The sequence below is a fragment of the Lotus japonicus genome, chromosome 1, assembly GCF_012489685.1.
Source record: "Lotus japonicus ecotype B-129 chromosome 1, LjGifu_v1.2".
Taxonomy (NCBI): domain Eukaryota; kingdom Viridiplantae; phylum Streptophyta; class Magnoliopsida; order Fabales; family Fabaceae; genus Lotus; species Lotus japonicus.
In genome coordinates this window covers 29,426,880-29,446,347 of record NC_080041.1, presented here as the reverse complement: position 1 = coordinate 29,446,347, position 19,468 = coordinate 29,426,880, and the positions used below count along the sequence as shown (strand labels likewise).

General features: G+C 38.6%; 6 protein-coding genes across 6 annotated transcripts; 3 read left to right on the top strand and 3 right to left on the bottom strand.

Annotated features, from left to right (window-relative positions):
* Positions 1-49: 49 nt before the first annotated feature.
* On the bottom strand, positions 50-715 carry LOC130732144 (uncharacterized). Its single transcript, XM_057584257.1, has 2 exons — positions 380-715; positions 50-235 (listed from the first exon to the last, which is right to left on the bottom strand). The coding sequence occupies exons 1-2, from the start codon at positions 713-715 to the stop codon at positions 50-52; spliced, it is 522 nt and encodes a 173-aa protein (XP_057440240.1).
* Positions 716-1,972: 1,257 nt separating this feature from the next.
* Positions 1,973-3,139, bottom strand: LOC130731776 (protein FAR1-RELATED SEQUENCE 4-like). The gene is made up of 2 exons (XM_057584000.1): positions 2,988-3,139; positions 1,973-2,902 (listed from the first exon to the last, which is right to left on the bottom strand). The coding sequence occupies exons 1-2, from the start codon at positions 3,126-3,128 to the stop codon at positions 1,997-1,999; spliced, it is 1,047 nt and encodes a 348-aa protein (XP_057439983.1). The 5' UTR covers positions 3,129-3,139; the 3' UTR covers positions 1,973-1,996.
* Positions 3,140-4,806: 1,667 nt separating this feature from the next.
* LOC130731775 (60S ribosomal protein L29-1-like) lies at positions 4,807-5,018 on the top strand. The gene has a single exon (XM_057583999.1). The coding sequence runs from the start codon at positions 4,833-4,835 to the stop codon at positions 5,016-5,018; it is 186 nt and encodes a 61-aa protein (XP_057439982.1). The 5' UTR covers positions 4,807-4,832.
* A 2,516-nt stretch (positions 5,019-7,534) lies between these two features.
* Positions 7,535-11,277, top strand: LOC130732135 (uncharacterized). Its single transcript, XM_057584248.1, has 4 exons — positions 7,535-9,162; positions 9,616-9,726; positions 10,734-10,843; positions 11,095-11,277. The coding sequence occupies exons 1-4, from the start codon at positions 7,917-7,919 to the stop codon at positions 11,275-11,277; spliced, it is 1,650 nt and encodes a 549-aa protein (XP_057440231.1). The 5' UTR covers positions 7,535-7,916.
* A 2,732-nt stretch (positions 11,278-14,009) lies between these two features.
* LOC130732123 (uncharacterized) lies at positions 14,010-14,657 on the top strand. The gene has a single exon (XM_057584239.1). The coding sequence runs from the start codon at positions 14,010-14,012 to the stop codon at positions 14,655-14,657; it is 648 nt and encodes a 215-aa protein (XP_057440222.1).
* A 2,561-nt stretch (positions 14,658-17,218) lies between these two features.
* Positions 17,219-18,742, bottom strand: LOC130731774 (uncharacterized protein At3g50808). Its single transcript, XM_057583998.1, has 3 exons — positions 18,461-18,742; positions 17,604-17,843; positions 17,219-17,494 (listed from the first exon to the last, which is right to left on the bottom strand). Exons 1-3 carry the CDS (start codon positions 18,653-18,655, stop codon positions 17,345-17,347), a joined length of 585 nt encoding a protein of 194 aa, XP_057439981.1. The 5' UTR covers positions 18,656-18,742; the 3' UTR covers positions 17,219-17,344.
* Between the last annotated feature and the right edge of the window lie 726 nt (positions 18,743-19,468).

Here is a 19,468-nt window from a genome sequence, read left to right as displayed (position 1 = left end):
ACCAAATTACAGAGAGTTTACAAATTAATATTACACAATACAAGAACATTCAATCTGTGGTGATGTCCACATAGTCCGCATGACCACTAAAAGCACGAAGCCAAGCTTGGAATTGTGCATCATACATGCCTAAACGTGGACCATATAAATTGCGCCAGTATTTGGAGGCAAGATCAGCGTGCCAATCCCACTGGGGAGCAATAGTCGGCATAGGATGTCCAGGAGTTAATTGGAGCTGCATTTTAGAGAATAACCATAAAATTAGATAACTTCCACATACAAAAATTAATCGACAAGCTAGTATTAGATAACTTCCACATACAAAAATTAATCGACAAGCTAGGCAACTAAAATATTAGTGTATTTGGTCAAAATATACCTGTACCCAGTGATTTATCACATGTCCAATAGCTATAACAGTATGCTCATCTCGTGGGCCGGCTCCTATCAGTGGAAAGTATGTGTTACAACCCATAGAGGATAAGGATACGAGAACCAATTGGTACTTTGTGGCAACAAGGTATCCCATCTCTGGCAGTTGAAACCATTTGTCAGGGGTGGCCGGGTCACCAATAGGAAGAGTGAGACGATCATGTAAGCCATAAACAACATCTGTGCCCCACATCCTATTATACATTAACACATTGGTCTCAAGTTCTTGTATCAATGTAGCCCTAACCCAAGGCCAACCGTCCTGACCGGCGGAATGCCCCATTAATGCAGCAATGGATCTATAGCCACAGTTACCATCATCCTCAACATCTGTAATTGTGCCAATATATGGATGGAGAAAGGCTGGAAAGTTACACATGAAATGGCTTGTATCAGACTTCTTTACACGCTTCTTCCTCTTTGCTGGTTGTGAAGACTTCTTTTCCTCTTTAATCTTCTTGTCAGTAAGTTCAAACGCTGAAGGATCACGAGTCAAGGATCCTATTGCTCGACCCTTGGGTTGTTTGCTCTCCTTCAACTTAGCAGTGCGGTTGGACTTTATCCGAAGCTCAGGAGTACATAATGTACTCCTTTCAGGACAATATATCGCCTGAAGCTTCCTCCTTACCATACTCTGCCCTCCAGTATCCAAAGAATGGAAATAACGTGTCAGTGCCTCAACTTCTGGGTGCATCTCTCCATGGTTTAGTCCGCAAATATCTGAGCTGCCAGTATCTGCAATAGGTACATGCTCCCAACTTAGGCTCTTCCAGAATGGATGAATGGCCTCGTACGGAATCCTCTCATAATCTGCAAGTTCACAGACATGTTACATCGAATCCCAAATATAAATAATTGGAAGTAGTTGACAGGAGAGTGGTTGACCGGTAACCTGCAAGTTGACAACCGCAAGGTAGTCCATGAGTCTCTCTCAATAAGCAATCGCATCTGCCGCCGCAGGCTCGCATTCTTGTCAGTTCAGCATCAATGAGTTTCAGGCATTTGATTGACACAAATCCCCTAATATTTGTGTAGAAAGGGGTCTTGAAAAGGTGATCAATTTTATTCATACTACGCTCAAACGATGCTACTATCTCAGTGTGACGATTGGTGGTCAAACTATGCGACGCATCCCATGATGTGGCCAGGTCACCCTTACTGTTCCGCAACATCAACTTCAAGCTGGCATGTGCACCTTCAGCCCTGCAAACCAACAACGCACATGTAAGAATTAATACTGTAATAATCTATGAAATGAAATACATATACAAGTCATAACATAATTTTTGTACCTGTTACTTGTTGTTGTTCCAAAATGCATCACATGATTTGTCCATGCCTTGGCAAATTTCTGCTTGTGGACCAACCATGTAGTAGAACAATAAGTGGCAAATTTCAACTTGTGTTTATGCTTGCACATGTTAAACAATTCAATCCAATGAGCTTCAAATTCTGGAACTGTTGGAGCATCTACCAATTCGGCCCACTTGTCCATAACCTCTTGAGCAAAATCATCCGTGCCAACATACTCTTTGCACTTTTCCAAAACACACTTGTTGATGTGTCACAAGCATAGTAAATGGGTGGTGGTGGGAAGGCTTTGTGAAGCAGCACTCAATAAGGCAAGATCTCTGTCCGTCACAATCACTCTAGGCAACCTGGATTGGTCGGAAATCAGAGACTTCATACACTCCAATGCCCAAATGTAGTCCTCTGTGGTCTCACTGCCAATGTAACAGAATGTTATTGAGTATGTTTTATCCGTGGAGGTCAGGCCAACAATCTCGAGCAAGGGTAGTTTGTATTTGCTGGTCTTGTATGTGCAATCCATGATCACAACATATGGGAATGTGTTGAAAAGTTTGACGGCATTCGGATGAGCCCAAAATATATCTCTAATCACTTCCGATCCGGGTTCATTTCGTTCGAAGTGAACATACTTCTCACCGTCCAACTTCTTCAGCAAGTATTGTATCTCTATCAGTGACCCACGGACGGATTGTCTGAACCGCTTGCAAACACCATAAATTTGTTGGATGGTAGTCAAGTTTGAAGGATCTTTTTCCTTCAAGGACACCAACATCTTTCTAGGTGGAACCCAAGTCTTAGCCTGATTTATCACGTCCTCCTTCGCCTCACTATTCAGTCGACCAGCGTAATTGTGGCCAACTAGTGACTCAGCTGCGAGATGGATGTGTCTACCGTCCATCACCTTCAACCACCAACCTTTATCATCTTTCGTACGTCGTCCTTTTAGCCTAAAAGGACAACCTGTCTTTTGTGTTGACGTTCCTTCAACAAGATCCGGTTCTCTGTAGGGAATATACGCATCATGCTTCTCACACCCCAGAATGACATATTCTTTTCTTCCCTTCACACCACTATCAGACTTTGTTGTCACCAAAACAAAATTATTTGCCATAGAAATGTCGCGAACCCATTTCATAAGATCATCTTTCAAAGGGAAACGCTGTTTCAGGATAAACAAGGCATAAGGCATAAAACAAGGCATAAACAAAGCAAACAAAGCATGCAAAAATTTGTGCAATGAGTACCTGATCAGTATGATACAAATGAGAGACATCTATAGATATAATCGGAGGTTCAGCTAGTGATGGTTGCTCCTCTGGATTATCATTTTCCAATCCAGCAGCATGTATCAATTGTGATTCACCAAAGAAAAAGGACTCTGTCATCCCTGGAACAAAAACGGTAAATCAATAACCGACCCTATAACGGTAAATAAAATTCCGGTACTCTAACGGAAGATCATAATCCGATACATTAACGGCAATTCATTTACCGATTCAGTTCACGATTCAGCAGCCTAAATTACCAACTTAACTAACTAAACTAACTACTTAAACTAACAACTAACTACTTAAACTAACTATAAATAAAGTACCAAAGCTAACAACACTTACCAAAAGTTAAAAGCTTTCCCTTGGTGGTGGTGGTGTTGGTGGTGGTGGTGGTGGAAATGTGGAGATGGTGGTGGTGGTGGGAAGGTGAAATGTGAGGGAGGAGTGAAGTAATGGTAGAATAAGGTAGTTTGGGCGAGTTATGGGGGGCTGGTGGGGGGTTGTTGGAGGGAGGAGTAATGGTGGAGGGGTTGGTGGAGGGAGGAGTAATGGTGAAAAGGTGATCAAACTGCCAGATTACCAATCGGTAAATGATATACCGATATCAATATAAAAATCGGTTAATGATTAACCGATATTGTTCTTCGTGTTCTGGGTAATGAGATAAAAGTGTTCATACTGAGGAACAATAACGGTAAATGATTTACCGATTGGTATTTTTACATCGGCAAATCATTTACCGATGGGTAATTTTGGAATAAAAAAAAAAATGCTGGGGCGCGTAGCCTAAAGGGTGGGGTGCCAAACCCAAATCCCCATTTTTTGCGTTCTTCTCTTTTTCCCTCTCCAGCCGATCGAGCATTGAATCTAGAATGCCACCTCCTCTTAGCTTGCGGCGCCGCCGCTGCCACTTCCATTCTCTCACAAACTGAGCTACAACCACCAAATCGCTTGCACAACCGCACTCCTCTCTCTTTCCAAATTGCCCTCCCTGCAACCTTGCGCCATCGCCGCCTATTCTCGCCTCTGGTTTGCTTCTTTGACGTTTTATCTCTTCCTACTCTGTTTGAAAATTGTTCTCTAAAGAGTTTATTTTTTTAATATAGTCATCTTCACCAATTGGTGATTACTTGTATTCACACTGACATTATTGATCAGCTCATGAGAAATGGGGACCTTAAGTACAAACTTAATGATAAACAGATAATTGATCAAATAATCACATTCTTATACTCAAGTCATGAAACTGTATCAGCTACTGCAATGATGGTTGTCAAGTATCTCCATGATAATGATGGAGTTCTTGAAGAAGTCAGGGTGAGCCAATGTATGACTAATTTCAAATATATTTTCTTCTTCTAGCAAGTTGGAGGAAATTAATGGTGTCAAGATGCCAACTTTAATTTCGATGAAACTTGTGCATGCAGGTTTCAAGTTCAAGTATAGTCTTTAGGAAATGTTCTAAGATGCAATTTGATGTTGAAAGGAAAGGGGATATCATTAATCTCTCATGTCCTGAAGTGAAGTTGAGAAAACAACAAATTGCCAAATATGATCAGTATTAGGAGTTAGGACACCTTAGCTTCATGGCTAGAGACATGTATAACAGTTTATACATGTATCATGCCATTCTTAATAAGAACATATGATGTAATCCTTTTTAATTTTCTGAATACTAAACCATGTAATATTCAGGTTACTTGTGAATGTCACGATGTAGAAACCTAGATTGACATTAAGAAACTTGGATAAAAGTTTTAGTTCTCATTCTTCTGTTGTGCAGGAAAAACCCTAGCTCCTCAACCGGATCTTGAAGAGATGGCCAAGTCGAAGAATCACACCGCTCACAACCAATCCTACAAGGCACACAAGAACGGCATCAAGAAGCCCAAGAGGCACCGCCACACTTCCACCAAAGGGATGGATCCCAAGTTTCTGAGGAATCAGAGGTACGCTAGGAAGCACAACAAGAAGGGTGTTGAATCTATCATTGAAGATGAGTAAAGTGTTGGTCACTGATGGAGCTATTAGGATTCTCAGCTTAGATTGCTTATTCAGGCTCTATATGTTTTGTTTTGTTTCAAACTTATCTCTATATTACAGTCATTTTCATGGTTTGTTCTGAATTCAGACAGAATGGTTGATCTGATAACATTGTTGTTCTGTTTTGTTGAAGACATTTAAATTTTATCAGAGTTTTAGTTCCCATATTAAATTGAAAAAGGAAAGCTCAAACTTCCTTTCATATCTGTGTTTGTATTGCTATATATGTTTGTACTGCCACGATGTAGAAACCCACATGCTTGCTATATATGTGTTTGTACTACCATGAAATTTCCTTAAAAACCAATGCTTGGCTAAGGAAACAAAAAGTAAGGAAGGGCAAAAGTGCAAAGGCCTCAACATAACATACAATAGGAACAGTAGAGTACAAACTATATATTCCACATATATTCCACACACAATAGGAACAGTAGAGTACAAACTATATATTCCACATATATTCCACATACAATAGGAACAGTAGAGTACAAACTATATATTCCACACAATATTGCACATCTACTATAGAAGATGACATGTGCAACATTCAAAAGTTAAAATGTGTAAATCTAGGTTTCTACATTGTGCAATATTGTGAAAAAATAATTAAGGAGGATTCTATTCATATCATTCTCACGCTTACTCTCACCATCCCCTTTTCCCGCACTTACGTTTGAAGATTGCGGAATAGTAGAGTACAAACTATATATTCCACAATCATAAATGTGGGACATTGTCACATCGAGATATGAGGGATGACAAGAGTAGATGTGAGGATGACATGAATAGATTTCTTCAATAATTAATACTCTCTCCGTTCCTAATTATAAGACCTAATACAAAAAATTGCGCTTATTAAGAAAATATTAAATGTGTCTAATTAATGTATTGATTTTTTAAAAATGCATACATTCCTCCATATTTACCCTTTGTCATTTTCTCTCACTAATTAATGGTAGGTGGTAATTAAAACTTTGGAATTGAAAACACACAATTAATGTGAGGGGTATATATGGAAGAGTAAAATACTTTTTGATATATTTTTAGGAACATGAAAAATTTAAAATTAGGTCTTATAATTAGGAACGGAGGGAGTAGGTACAAAATCAAAATCTAATTCTTATAAAATGAACCAATATACATCTCTTATTTAATTCTTATATTAAGGAGGGGGAGATAGTGCGAAACATCCAACACCTTCAGTGTGTGTGGCTACACAAATTACCAAAGCTAAAGGTGTTGGATGTCTGGTGCTATTCACATGTTCATCAATCATTTTTAAAAATCAAAGCTCCCTAGAATTGAAACACGAAAGCTAATTTTGAATGTGGTAAGTAGAAACATTAAAGGGCAGCATCGTTGTCATTAATTGCTGTGTGTGTCTGTAGAAATGTTTATTGCTTTGAGCTGCAGAACAGTGGATCGAGAATGAAAAGACTGATCATGTATTTAATGTTGGCACTAAAGACTGTAATGGAAATGCGAGCCCTTCAGGCACGTTAGCTGACAGAAAAGCAACGATCGACATTAACAGCAATAAAATACACCAAAACACATAGTATATCAACAAATATTGAGTTCTGTTTGGGAAGCTCTGGTCTTGTTTCACTTCCAGGTTTTGAGGCAGTTTGGTTTCATGAATCTGCTGTGACCAGAACTTGCTTCTTGTTTTGGAAGTCATTATAACTTGTAGTGTAGTGTGATAGAAATGAAGGTGTCTGGCTTATGTGGTTTGTTTTTGGTGGTTGGGGCAGTTTTCATGTTCTTTAACTTCTTAAGTACTCCTCCAACTTTTGCCTCCAGCTGGTTTCCTGGTAAATATCTTGTTTTCATTATTATTATGAGTTGCATTTTTTTTCAGTTGAGAAGATTATATCTCATGCAACAATAGTTATGTTTAGTCTTTCTCAAACATAAGAAAAAGTTTATATATAGGTCTGAAACACTAATGCATTACCTTGACTATTGTTTTGCCTATTAGAATTTTAATTTATCTTTACGGGGAGGGGAACATGGTACATGCAGTGGATAAAAGCTACCAAGCTAGACACTCACTTTCTTTTTCTATCTGTCTTTTCTCTTCTTATATCGCTTATCATATATCTCACTCTCCTTCACTGACTCGGTTTGGGTTGAGGAGGGGCCTCCTGAAGTGCTCCCCTTTATGCTCTCTGATGTAAATGACTTCTATGCCAAACTTTTCTTAATGATATTTGATAGAATAGGATATTATTTATTCTCTTTGTAATTACGCCTGTAATTAGGGTTTAATATTTATTGTTAGTCAACTAGGTAAGTTGTATATATAGGGTATTTCATTATCAATAACAGTCACGGAATTGATTTCCTTCATGGTATCATTGAGCAGGTTCAGATCCCCTCTTCCAATCTGACCTAATCCTTTTATTTTATTTCCTAAATTCTCCCTCCAAACCCACCCACTACCGCTGTCTCTCCCCTAGCACCCGCCACACCGCCGTCGCCGCAGCACTCCTCTACTTCTCGCGCCGCCGCCGCCACAGGCCTTCCTCGCTGTCGCCGGTTCTTCCTCTCCCATCGAAGAACTCTCACCACGCTGCACAGGTCTTCTCACCTTGTGCCTGCGTGACTCTCTGCGCCTCCAGGCTCGTCGGACGTCCCGCCACCACCGCCGTCCCTCCCGCCGGCCACCGCTGTCCCTCGCGCCTTCAACCGCACGCCCACCCGTCGCTTCCAGCCCTTGTTGTTGGCAGCAGACCCGCGTGCCCAGCCGGATCCGATCCAGGATCCAAGTTCCTTTTTTTATTATTATTTTATTTCTTCCCGGTTCGCCAGGATCCAACTCGCCCGGACCGGACCGGTTCCAGCCAACCCGTTTCTATGGCTACCTCCGACTCGACAACTGGCTCTCCAACCGGCGACACCACTACGGTTCCTACGCCCACTGCCACACCTACGGCCCCTTCGTCCCCCACTGTCAAGCCCGAGTTTCATCCGGCCCTTGCTGTTACTAACATCAAAAACAACATTCCTTTCAAACTCGAGCTCGACAAGGACCACTATGCTCTGTGGGCTGAATTGTTTGAAACTCATGCTCACGCCACTCAGGTGCTCCACCACATCATTCCACAAGCTGGTTTGGAGCCTCCTGCGCGCACCGATGCTTCCTATGCTCGGTGGGCTACTCTTGACTCTACTGTCAAGCAGTGGATTTATTCCACCATCTCCTTTGATCTTCTCTCCACTGTTATGGAAAAAGGTTCTACTGCTATGGCTACTTGGAACCGTATCGCTTCTATGTTTGAGGACAATCAGAACTCTCGTGCTGTCGCTCTCGACCAGGATTTCATCTCCACACGCATGGAAGATTTTCCTAATGTTTCGGCCTATTGTCAGCGTCTGAAACATATCTCTGATCAGTTGCGCAATGTTGGTGCCCCAGTCAGTGACCATCGTCTTGTTCTTCAGTTGGTCTCTGGTCTCACTGAGCCTTTTCGTGGTGTTGCCACCCTGATCCGTCAGAGCGAGCCTTTGCCTTCTTTCCTCAAGGTCCGCTCCATGTTGATTCTAGAGGAATCTGGTCTCGCCAGGATGTCCGGTCCGGCCTCTCAGACTGCTTTGCACACCTCTGCTTCCCGTCCACAGGCCTCCGTTGACTCCTCTCCGCAGCGCCCCACCTACCGCAGCGATCAGGGCCACTCCAACCATCGTTATGGGTCAGGGCACACTCGCAATTATCAGGGTGGTTCTAGTAAACCTAAGAAGAAAGGTGGCTCCCGTTATCCTGGATCATTTGGCTCCTCTGGTTCCTCTGCTGCATCTCCTCCACCCTGGCGCCCACCACCGCAGGCATCCTGGAATCCCTGGGGTTGGGCTCCTCCCCCTGGTTGGGCTCCTTCCCCTTGGGGCATGCCTCCTTGTCCTTACCCCACATCTCAGTGGTCGCGTCCCATGGGTGCTCCGCCGCAACCCGGCGTTTTAGGTCCGCGTCCTCAGGCCTACACCGCTACTGCTTCTCCAGCACCCACTGATATCGCTGCTGCCATGCACACCATGTCCTTGACTCCTACAGACACCACGTGGTACATGGACACCGGCGCCTCGTCCCATACTGCGGCATCTCAAGGTACTCTCACGTCTTATTCTAATTTAAGTCATTTAAATCAGAAACTGATAGTTGGTAGTGGTCAGGGCATTCCAATTCAGGGTTCAGGATACACTTCTATTCCTACCCCTCACAAACCTTTAGCACTCAATCATGTCTTGCACACTCCGCGAATTATTAAAAACTTAATTTCTGTGCGACAACTCACTACTGACAATAATGTTTCTGTTTCTTTTGATCCATTTGGATTCTCGGTGTCTGACTTCAAGACTGGGATGCCTCTCCTGAGATGTAACAGCCTCGGCGACCTCTACCCAGTCACTCGTTCCTCTCCCTTTGCTGGTCTTGCTTCTACTGTCTGGCACAATCGACTTGGTCATCCAGCTTCCTCAGCTTTAAACCATCTTAGGAATAATAAACTTATTTTTTGTGAACCTTCGCGTTCTAGTTCTGTTTGTGACTCTTGTGTTTTAGGCAAACATGTCCGGTTGCCTTTTCGTTCATCTGAAACTATTACTTTGAGACCATTTGATATTTTGCATAGTGATTTATGGACGTCTCCTGTTTTAAGTACTGCTGGTCATCGTTATTACGTTTTGTTTTTGGATGATCACACTGATTTTTTATGGACGTTTCCGATTAGCAAGAAATCTCAGGTTTATGAAATGTTTACTACTCTTGCTACACTTATTCAAACACAATTTTCAGCAAATATTAAATGTCTTCAATGTGATAATGGACGTGAATATGACAATGAATCCTTTCATCGGTATTGTGATGCTAATGGCCTTATTTTTCGCTTCTCTTGCCCTCACACTTCTTCTCAAAACGGCAAAGCAGAACGGAAAATTCGCACCATTAACAACATGATCCGCACCCTCCTCGCTCATTCGTCAGTTCCTCCTTCATTTTGGCATCATGCCCTTCAAATGGCAACATATCTTCTGAACATTTTGCCACGCAAGACTCTTCAGAATGATTCTCCTACTCAGCTGTTGTATCATCGCGACCCTTCCTACTCCCACTTACGTGTCTTTGGTTGTCTATGTTTTCCTCTATTTCCTTCCGCTACAATAAACAAATTGCAACCACGATCGACTCCGTGTGTTTTTCTAGGGTATCCGATGAATCACAGAGGTTATAAATGTTATGATTTGTCACACAGAAAATTTTTAATATCGCGGCATGTCATTTTTGACGAAACCCGATTTCCCTTTGCTGACCTATCCTTGACTCCTGCCCCTTCTTATGAGTGCTTCACCGAGGACCTCCCTCCTTCCTTGATCCACCATTGGCAAACCGTATCCTCCCGCCCACCTGACCCTCCGGTCCAGCCGTCGAGTCCCACTGATGTAAATGACTTCTATGCCAAACTTTTCTTAATGATATTGTATAATACCTTCAAGCAGTTCCTCTTATCTTTAAGCATTAGATAAAAATGATTATGATGTAACTCAATCTATGTATTGTACGCGTTAAACAAATTTCTGGCCTGGCCATATAGTACATTTTTTCATGTTCTGGTAGGAAATTTCAGATGCATTTGACTAAGGAGATTAGATATTAATATGCATGCTTTATTAATTGTTTAGATTCTCAACACAATGTGAAACTTGACTATTTTAATGGCTTCCCAGATTTTGTTGCTACCAGCTGTGGTGATAAACTAACACTGACTTCAGTCATGAGCAGGAAACTGAAGGTATGGATATGCTTTTAAAATCCAAGGAACTGACAATGTATTGCAGTTAAAAATTGTACTAGCTCTATTCTTATTCATAAGTCACATATAACTAATTCTATATGATTAAGGTTTTATTTTAAGGTACTAAGAAAAGTACTAGACATATACTTGTAAAAAAATATTATCATATTTTCTAAGTTTTTTAGAAAGTTATTGGTAAAAAAAACAGATATATACTATTCATATTTATTAAGTGTTGTTCTGTTCAGGAAAATGGCAGAAGCATGATGAGAAGCAACAATAAGGCTGATATGACTCTGGATGATTATCATCCAATTACTCCAGTACCTGTACCAGCAGGGGGCGAGTCTTTCGTTCATGCTCCTGTTCAGCATGGAACTCCTCTTAATCCATATATACCAAAACCTCCACCTCCTAGTAATCCTGAATAGTTCATGCTAGTGCCAATAATGCTGATCAAATTAGAAATGCTATACTAACATTCTTCTTGAACACTCTTCTACTTAACCCATTGTACTTTATTTTATTGGGTCAAAAGAGTGTTCACAAGGGTACCATGGTAGCATTTCTAAATAAAGACTGTGCAGTGCAGCTTTTAGTACATTGTTTTTGTTATTCTGCTTGCCCTTCTGTGTAATCCTTGTTTTCTCAATGTGTTTGTTGGGGGAAAACAGTGCTAAATTGTGTGTCTTTTGACTTCCTCTGAAGTGGAGAATGTATGTACTTGGAAGGATCATGTGGATCTCTATGTTAATTAGTTAATTCTTATGTGTGTTTTTGAACCTTTCAATCACTGTTGGTGATAACGAATTTTTATTGTTTTATTTATTCACACCTCAATTACTCTTTTATCTTATTTTCACACACTATATTTTTTTATTTCTCAATTCTTTACCTATTACATTACTCGAAGATGATTGGATTTTGATACCAATCTCATAGCAAAGAAAATGTGACTATATATTCTGTAATTCACAATTTTTTGTTAAGAAAGTTTCTGGAGCTAACAAGGTTTAAGGAAAAGTAAGTGTAACTCGGGTGGCAAAATGAAAATTTAAGTAAAAAAAAGTAGAGCGTAGAAAGTGCCAACCTGCTCGAGACAATTCTCCGAAGTAAGCGGAAATGTTTTCTCTCTTCAACAAAGCTTGACATGATAGTTCTTGACACAACAGGTTTTGGGCTCAGTCCTTCTCAACCACCCGACCTAAGGTTGTCTCGGCCAACCAAAAGGCTAGAATCAAAGCATCTATCACCATGCTGGCAGAATGGCTCAGAAAAGAGCACTTGTGCGTTAGTGTATGGTCGGTTGCCAGAGGATCGAGATCAATTAGTCCATGCAAGGCAGCCCAAAGCCACTTCTCCACACACATGCAGAGACAATCGTCAAGGACTATGATCTTATAAGTACATGTTTTATCGTTCATTTACACAATATGTTATTGATTCTAAGCATTTTCACTTAGCCTTCTATCCAAGTTTCTGAGAACCTCTCACACTAACAGACGAACAGTGACTTAAGTGTTGAAGTGTCGTATCAAATTCTCATATTCAAACAAAAAGAATCTTTTCTAATTTAGGAAGATTTTTTCCTCCTTATGATATTTTTAGAAAATTTTTCATTTTTAATTATAAATCATTTTAGAAAAAATTAAGATGTTTGTTTTAGATTTTTACAAATCAACCACAAGGGGTGACACAAGTGGTGAATGTGCATTTCCGTAAGGGATCTCGCCTAGGCTTTTGGTCCGGGTTCGATCCTCTCTGAGGTAAAAAATAATACCTTTGTGGCCAGAGACATCACTACTGTATCCCGAGCCAGATTAGTCACGTGGGGTCCCTTTCCCCGTGGAGACCGGTGGCCAAAGGACAAAAAAATATTTTTTACAAATCATTTTTTAGAAAACCGAATCAATATTATTTAGAAAAACCACTTTGATTATCTTACTAGGAAAATCGATTATTATAGATGAGAGACGATAAAAAATTAATTAGTGTAAATAAATACGCTTCATCTAGTTAAGGATTTGATTTATAGTATATAACCCTATTAACAGAGGGTGTTAGAGAGGAGAAAGGGCCAGATTGGTGGAGGAGAAAGACATGCATGGTGGTCTAGAAAAAGAGGAGATCTAACCCGTTGTGTGGCGGTGGTGGTGGCCGGCCAGAGTTGGTGGTGGCTGTGTGGATTCTTTATTTGCTGGTTTTGCTTACAAGACTGTCTTCTTCTTCACCATGAAGGAGTTGGAAAGGGTGGGTGTGGGTGTGGCTCTGCTACAGACTGGGAAAGGAGGGACAAGGATGGAAAAAATGAAGAACTGATGGTATTTTTGTCATTTCAATTAAATTATTGAAGTGCTCCATGGTGGTTCACTTTTAAAGTGACTCACCAAAGACGCCATCGAAAATCATATCATAGCAAGCAGATGACAAATCAATCAAGACCGAAACGAACCGTGGCTTAATAGGACTATATCTTGTCAGAGCTCTGCAATCTTATTTATATTGGTTTTGAATAAAAGATTCCTGGATATTTTTTTCAATAGATATATAGAGGTTAAAATATTTTAATAATATTTTTAAAGGAATAATAATATTAATAGTTATTTTTTGAGGCAAAATAATAGTAGTTATTAGTATTAGTATTGCCAACCCCCATTGTTAAATAGAAAAGCTCGTGCAGCTAACTAACATAATTTAAATTGATTGGTACCCCTCTAGGTTAGTTCAAGTGGTAAGAGCTAGAAGACCTAAAGGTTTGCGGATGAAGGATGAAGGATGCAGGGTTGAAGATGACTAATTTACTAACATTACAAACAAAAAATGCTTATAAAAAGAAATAATTGATTGGTTCTTTCAAAAAAAAGAAAAAATAATTGATTGGTATATCCGTGTTTCAGAAAAAGAAATTTGGTATCCGTTGCAATTGAAATATATGATCCCAAAATACATCCTTAATTACAGAGATATCCTAATCAAACATGATTTTTTTTTATCAAAACAAATCTCTAATTAAATGCAGTCTCATCTCAAGAAAATATAAACCAAATCTTTGCATCCTGCACTAAAAATGTGTGAAATTTTTACCTTATATAATACCATTACATGGAAAACTCAATCAATTTCTCTTCTTTTCTTTGCTGTTACTTACTTACAATTGTTGTTAATGGCGGCGTTACCATATTCCTTGAATCTGAGACCAATGCTAGTACATGAAAGACGATTGATCTCACAAGACGATAGTATGAGCATGTTCTTCCACCTTCACTTTGATTACACTGATCAAGCAACTTCCACAAGATTCTACAGACAAGTCATCATTCTTTCACTAATCTTGTGCCATTGTAGCGAGTATACACTCCAAGACATAGATTACGCTAACTTCTTGCGACGCTTCTTCTCCTCTGTGCCTATTTCCCGTGAATTGTTGGACTCGATTCTTCCTCGATTGGCTGAATGCGCTAGAGACATGATGATCGCACAAAACAACATTGAAGGACGTGTGTTAAAGCATATCGATGTCAGGATTGTCGTGGCAAGGCAACCACAAGTTGGAGATGATCATGTGAGGATTCATCAGCATGTTCCTTTGCCATCTCAAGTTGTGGATTTGTTAGAGAAAGTCACAAGTTCTAGTGACCAATATTGTGCAATTTGTTTGGAGGGGTTTTGCAATAATGGGTTGAAGTCAGAAATTGTTAGCACTAAATGCTCACACATTTTTCATAAAATGTGTATTGCTCAATGGCTCCATCAATGTGTTAGCAATCGAGCATCTTATACTTGCCCCTTGTGTCGCTGTGGAATGATATGATCAACACAACAACAAGTATTGTCAATGGCTGCTCTGCTTTGTTTTGTTTCACTTAGGTTGAGTCTTTGTACTTTTGTTATTGTCTTTTTACTAAGTAGAAAAGATCAATTTTGGCAATTGTAATGTCTTGTTTCAGGTCAAATTTGTGTTCTTTCCAAAATTGTGAGAGGAATGTTCTTTTTTCTGTCCATTTTCTCTTTATTACTATGCATTTCTTGCATCTACACATTGGTATGTTGGCAAATAAGCAACCTCTAGGGATTAACAATATTAATCGAAATTCTTGATATTTGAAGATAAGTTGTGCAATTATAATGAAGAGAAGAGAAGGTTAGACAAATGAGCCTAGTATTCTAAGCACACCAGCACTTCATTTCTTGCAGGTTCATCAGTTTGCTTTGAGGTGAAAACTTCTGCTTACCTTTACCAAAGTTCAAAACTTGCTCTCGGTTTACCTTTATCAATTAAATTCTGGCCACCTTTCCGTTTTTGTTCACTAATTGGTGCATAAGAACTAATTACTCCACTTGAAATAAACCAATTAGTTAGACTAGCATGTTCATTGTTCATTATGCTTGACACAATTGTAAATAAATGATAATGATTTTACCCTGTCCTTCCCATCTCTAGTGGCCTGAAATTTAACTTCAATGCCTTCCATATAAAATTCAACAATGAGATTGGTAAAATCCCAAGATATGGTCCCCCACTGTCTCAACCATTGCATGCCTAAAATTATATCACAGCTACTTAGAAGAATGGCAATAGCATTAGTGCAAAAATCATAACCTTGCTTGTGCCATTTGATGTCTTCACATAAGCTAACACTATGGATGATTCCGCCATCAGCAACAGTAATCTCCAAGGGTTGTTGAGGTTGCGAGTTGCCCACCCCTTCGTGACATAGCTTCTGGTTGATGAAAGTGTGCTGCCAGTATCAATGAGGACATAGGGTCATAGACCCTCTTCTTGCTCTCATCATTGGATGCTGAGAATCCCTATGAATGGCATTGAGACACACTGTAGGACTACATCAGGAGAAAGAACTGCATCATCCTCTCCTTGTTCAACATCATCCACCTCCATTAAGAAAACTTGGAGCTTCTTCCGCTGTGGACAATCATGACCAGGGGTGAATTTTTCATGACAGAAATAGCACAACTTCTGTGCACGATGCCCATCCATCTCCTTCGGATGGAGCTTTCTTCATTTGTGTTTTACAATCATATTGATGTAACACTGTCATAAAGGCCATAACTTGTAACCTTCATCCTTGTTTGCCATCATTCAATTCATGCAACTGATACAAGCAACTGCTGTCCTATTAAAAGGGTTTTTCTTAGCTAAGACTTGTTACTGGCTGCTACTTGCAATCCTGATTCGTGAAAACCTCATCTTCTTTTGTTTGATCTCGTATTCCTTTCCTATTTCATATACGCATAATATTTCTAAGCTTGTATGAGATTAAAAAAAAAACAAAGGTGTAGTGCTGAATTTTTCAATTTCAGGTTTGAGGCAAAATGTTTGTGAGTGTAATCAGAAACATTAATTTGTAAGGAATCAATTGGGCAGAGAGCTTTGTACACTACTGGCAAAGGGCTTCTGCTGTAGGTAAGAAAATAGACCTTATAATTGCTTTTGAGATGTGTTAATTACAGATTGCTAAGTCACACCCTAAGTGGAGAAAGAGAAGTTTCCTATTATGCTGGACCATATTATGATTTATGTGATATCAGGGTAAGTATCCATGAAGCCATGGAGAAGCAGAGCATAAGCATATCAAAATGTGAGCTGTTTTCAATTTAACTATGTTGGATTTGCAAAATTCAAAAACATTTTCTCAAAATGTTGAGTTGTTAGATCCTATCATTTCTTATTTTGACATCCTCTGCAGTGTGCAGGTTATATGTAAATTCAATTCTTCTTCAATAAACTCTTTGGTCTATTCATATTTATTGAGGCAGTTCTTGATTTTACAGGAAGTGGTTGATTGGGTCACTGATGAAATGCTTGCAAAGTTTGTAGTTGACAGTCCCTTGAAGTCACAACCCAAGGGTGCTAATAGAGATGATAAATCCTTGAGTGAGCCTCCATATGCTTATGCAAATGGCATGCCAGCAGATCCTGAGGTTCTTACTCAGATCCTTTTATACTATTAATCTTAATTTAGGTAAACTTAGATTGTGGATTATAGTCTGTCTTAAGTGATGTTTTATTTGATTTGTTTGCAGATACTTCCTCAAGATCACAAGCTGGTTCTAGAGGCAAACTCAAACTCATGGGTAGCTAGTTCTACTGGAAAATACGCCAGCAAGTAGTTGGTAGATAGCTACGATCCTTAGGCGGTGTATGGAGAAATATTTGTTAGAAGAGACATACACATTTAATGTGATATTCGAGTCTCGAGAGAATTAGTCTCATGATTGTCGGTTGTGAGATATCTTAGTAATAAAAAGAGCTGAAAAATATAACCTTCCCAAAAGATCAGAATGAAAGTTACATTTAACTAAACTCTAAAATCCATGGAACTGAACTAAAGTGGATTAAGTCAGTAAACTAGATTTTCAAGTCATATAGATATTCATAAAAATGAAAAAGGAATATTTCTAACCATTAAAGCACTTCCTTAGAAAAATGTAATATGTACCAAAACCAACTAAAATAACATCCCAAAAAAGAAGAATTATCTAAAAGAAAGGAGCTCTTGTGGGCATCCCTTTTCTTTGCCTTTTCCTACATGATTCAACTAGATCATCAGAAACTTGATCAACAGAAACTGAATTAACTTGATAAACAGACTGATCAGATTTCAAGGAGAGATTTCGGCCACTCGCAGCCTGCAACAAATTAAATTCTCAATCAGCAACTTCATATAGTATAGATTGATATAGTGGCAAATAAAGAAACAAAATATGTATATATATGCACTGTAAAAAAGTCACTTACTTTGCATTCAATTGAACAGAACTTGTTACCAACTTTTATGAGTTCCCAGCCACATACTTCACACTTGGGGGCATCTTCTTTGCCAGTTTTGTTATTACGGGACTTAGAATCCTTATTATTTCTCTTGTTGACATAAACTATTTGCATTGCATTGATTGTATATAGTTGTATATCCTCAATATCTATCAGCTTGCACAGCTCGTTCACCTTGAAACCATCTTGACCTGATGCTTGGTACAACTGAAAAATAGAAATTAGAGAAAGGAATCAATTTAATGCACAACTAATTTAGACAAAACACACAAAAAGTCTCTTAAAGTCAGCCAACCCAGTTCACCAAGGTTCTGGTTCAATCAAAAAGTGAGTCCAAGAAATAGTCAACTCAAGTTTTGAGGGTTAAACTGGTTGAGTTGACTCACATAAATTAAAAAACTTTTCTGATCTTTAAAAGAAATAAAATTTCAAGAAAAAGATTATAAAATGAAAAAGTACATGAAAAAACATAAATAATACTAGTTAAAAAAGAACTTCTGCATAATGGGACTCTAACCCACTTAATCCACCATAGTCAACCCATGAGTCACATAAATGTGAGTCAATCTAACTCACCCATGAAATTTGCATAAATGAGTATTTGTGAGTGGTTAGAATCTTGACAGTAAAAATTGTTCTACCGTTTATAAAGATTATTTCAGTCATATCTTTAGTCAATTTGAGACTTCATTCTCAAACGCATTATTGTAACACAAATCAGTTCATTTAAACCACAAAAGAATTTATCCACAACAAATTTACACAACTGAGTACTGATTGAAACATGCATTTTACTCAAAGATGAGATTATATATGTTACTTACTGGAAGTACTTGGTGTTCTTTATGCTGGTGGTGTTGACAGAACTTGCAAACTAATTTCAAGCAGTCAATGCAGAAGACGGTAAAGAATTTCTTGCTCCAAGTGCAGTTGGGAGAATGTGCCAATGGCTCTCTTATTCTGAAAGCATCAAGCAAAGCTTGTAACCATGATGGAATATTCGCCGTACCCACCACCATATTGATGATGATGATGATGATTTCTTATAAAATCTTCTGTAGACTGAACTCTCACTCCCACCTCAAAACCCAGTGAAAAGAAGCCTATTTTTTCTTTTCTTGTTTCAAGAAAAGGGTTAAAAGAAGAGTATTTAATGAATAGTGTCTGTAACTTTGTACCCACGTAAGTAACTTCACCGTATATATACCTTTATTTCCTTATATGATATGATTACGAACTCTCGAAAATTATGGAGTTTGATTTCGAGTTAAATACAACAATGTTTTAAATTAGGATAGAATTTAAAAACTTGATAAGTAGATATTAACGTCTGAGATATTGAAAGGTTTTTCTTTAATCAAGATATTGAAAGATTATTGTAACAAAAAAAGATATTGAAATATTATTAGTTTAAAAGTGAGATGAGGCTAACACATCTCTAAGCTAGCTAAGATAAGAATAAGCTACTCAGATAAGAATTTGAATAATAAAAAATAGAATAATTACGGAATAGAATTTGAATAAAAAAAAGAATTAGATTAATATACTATATAATATTAAATTGTGGCTTATAATAAATTGTGACATATGATTATTTTATTGAAATTTAATTTAATTTTTATAGATTAAGTGTAAATAGGAAAAATATGATGATGTTTTGAACTTGAATTACAAAAATAAATATTATAGTATTAAAACAATTATTTGAACTTGATATATTTATTATTGTTATTTTTTTGTGCTTCGTAAAACTAAAACAAGAAGTAAAAAACTAAAACACCAACAAAGAGTCTCTTAAAGAATCTCCAGCTAAGGATGAAAACATCTACAAT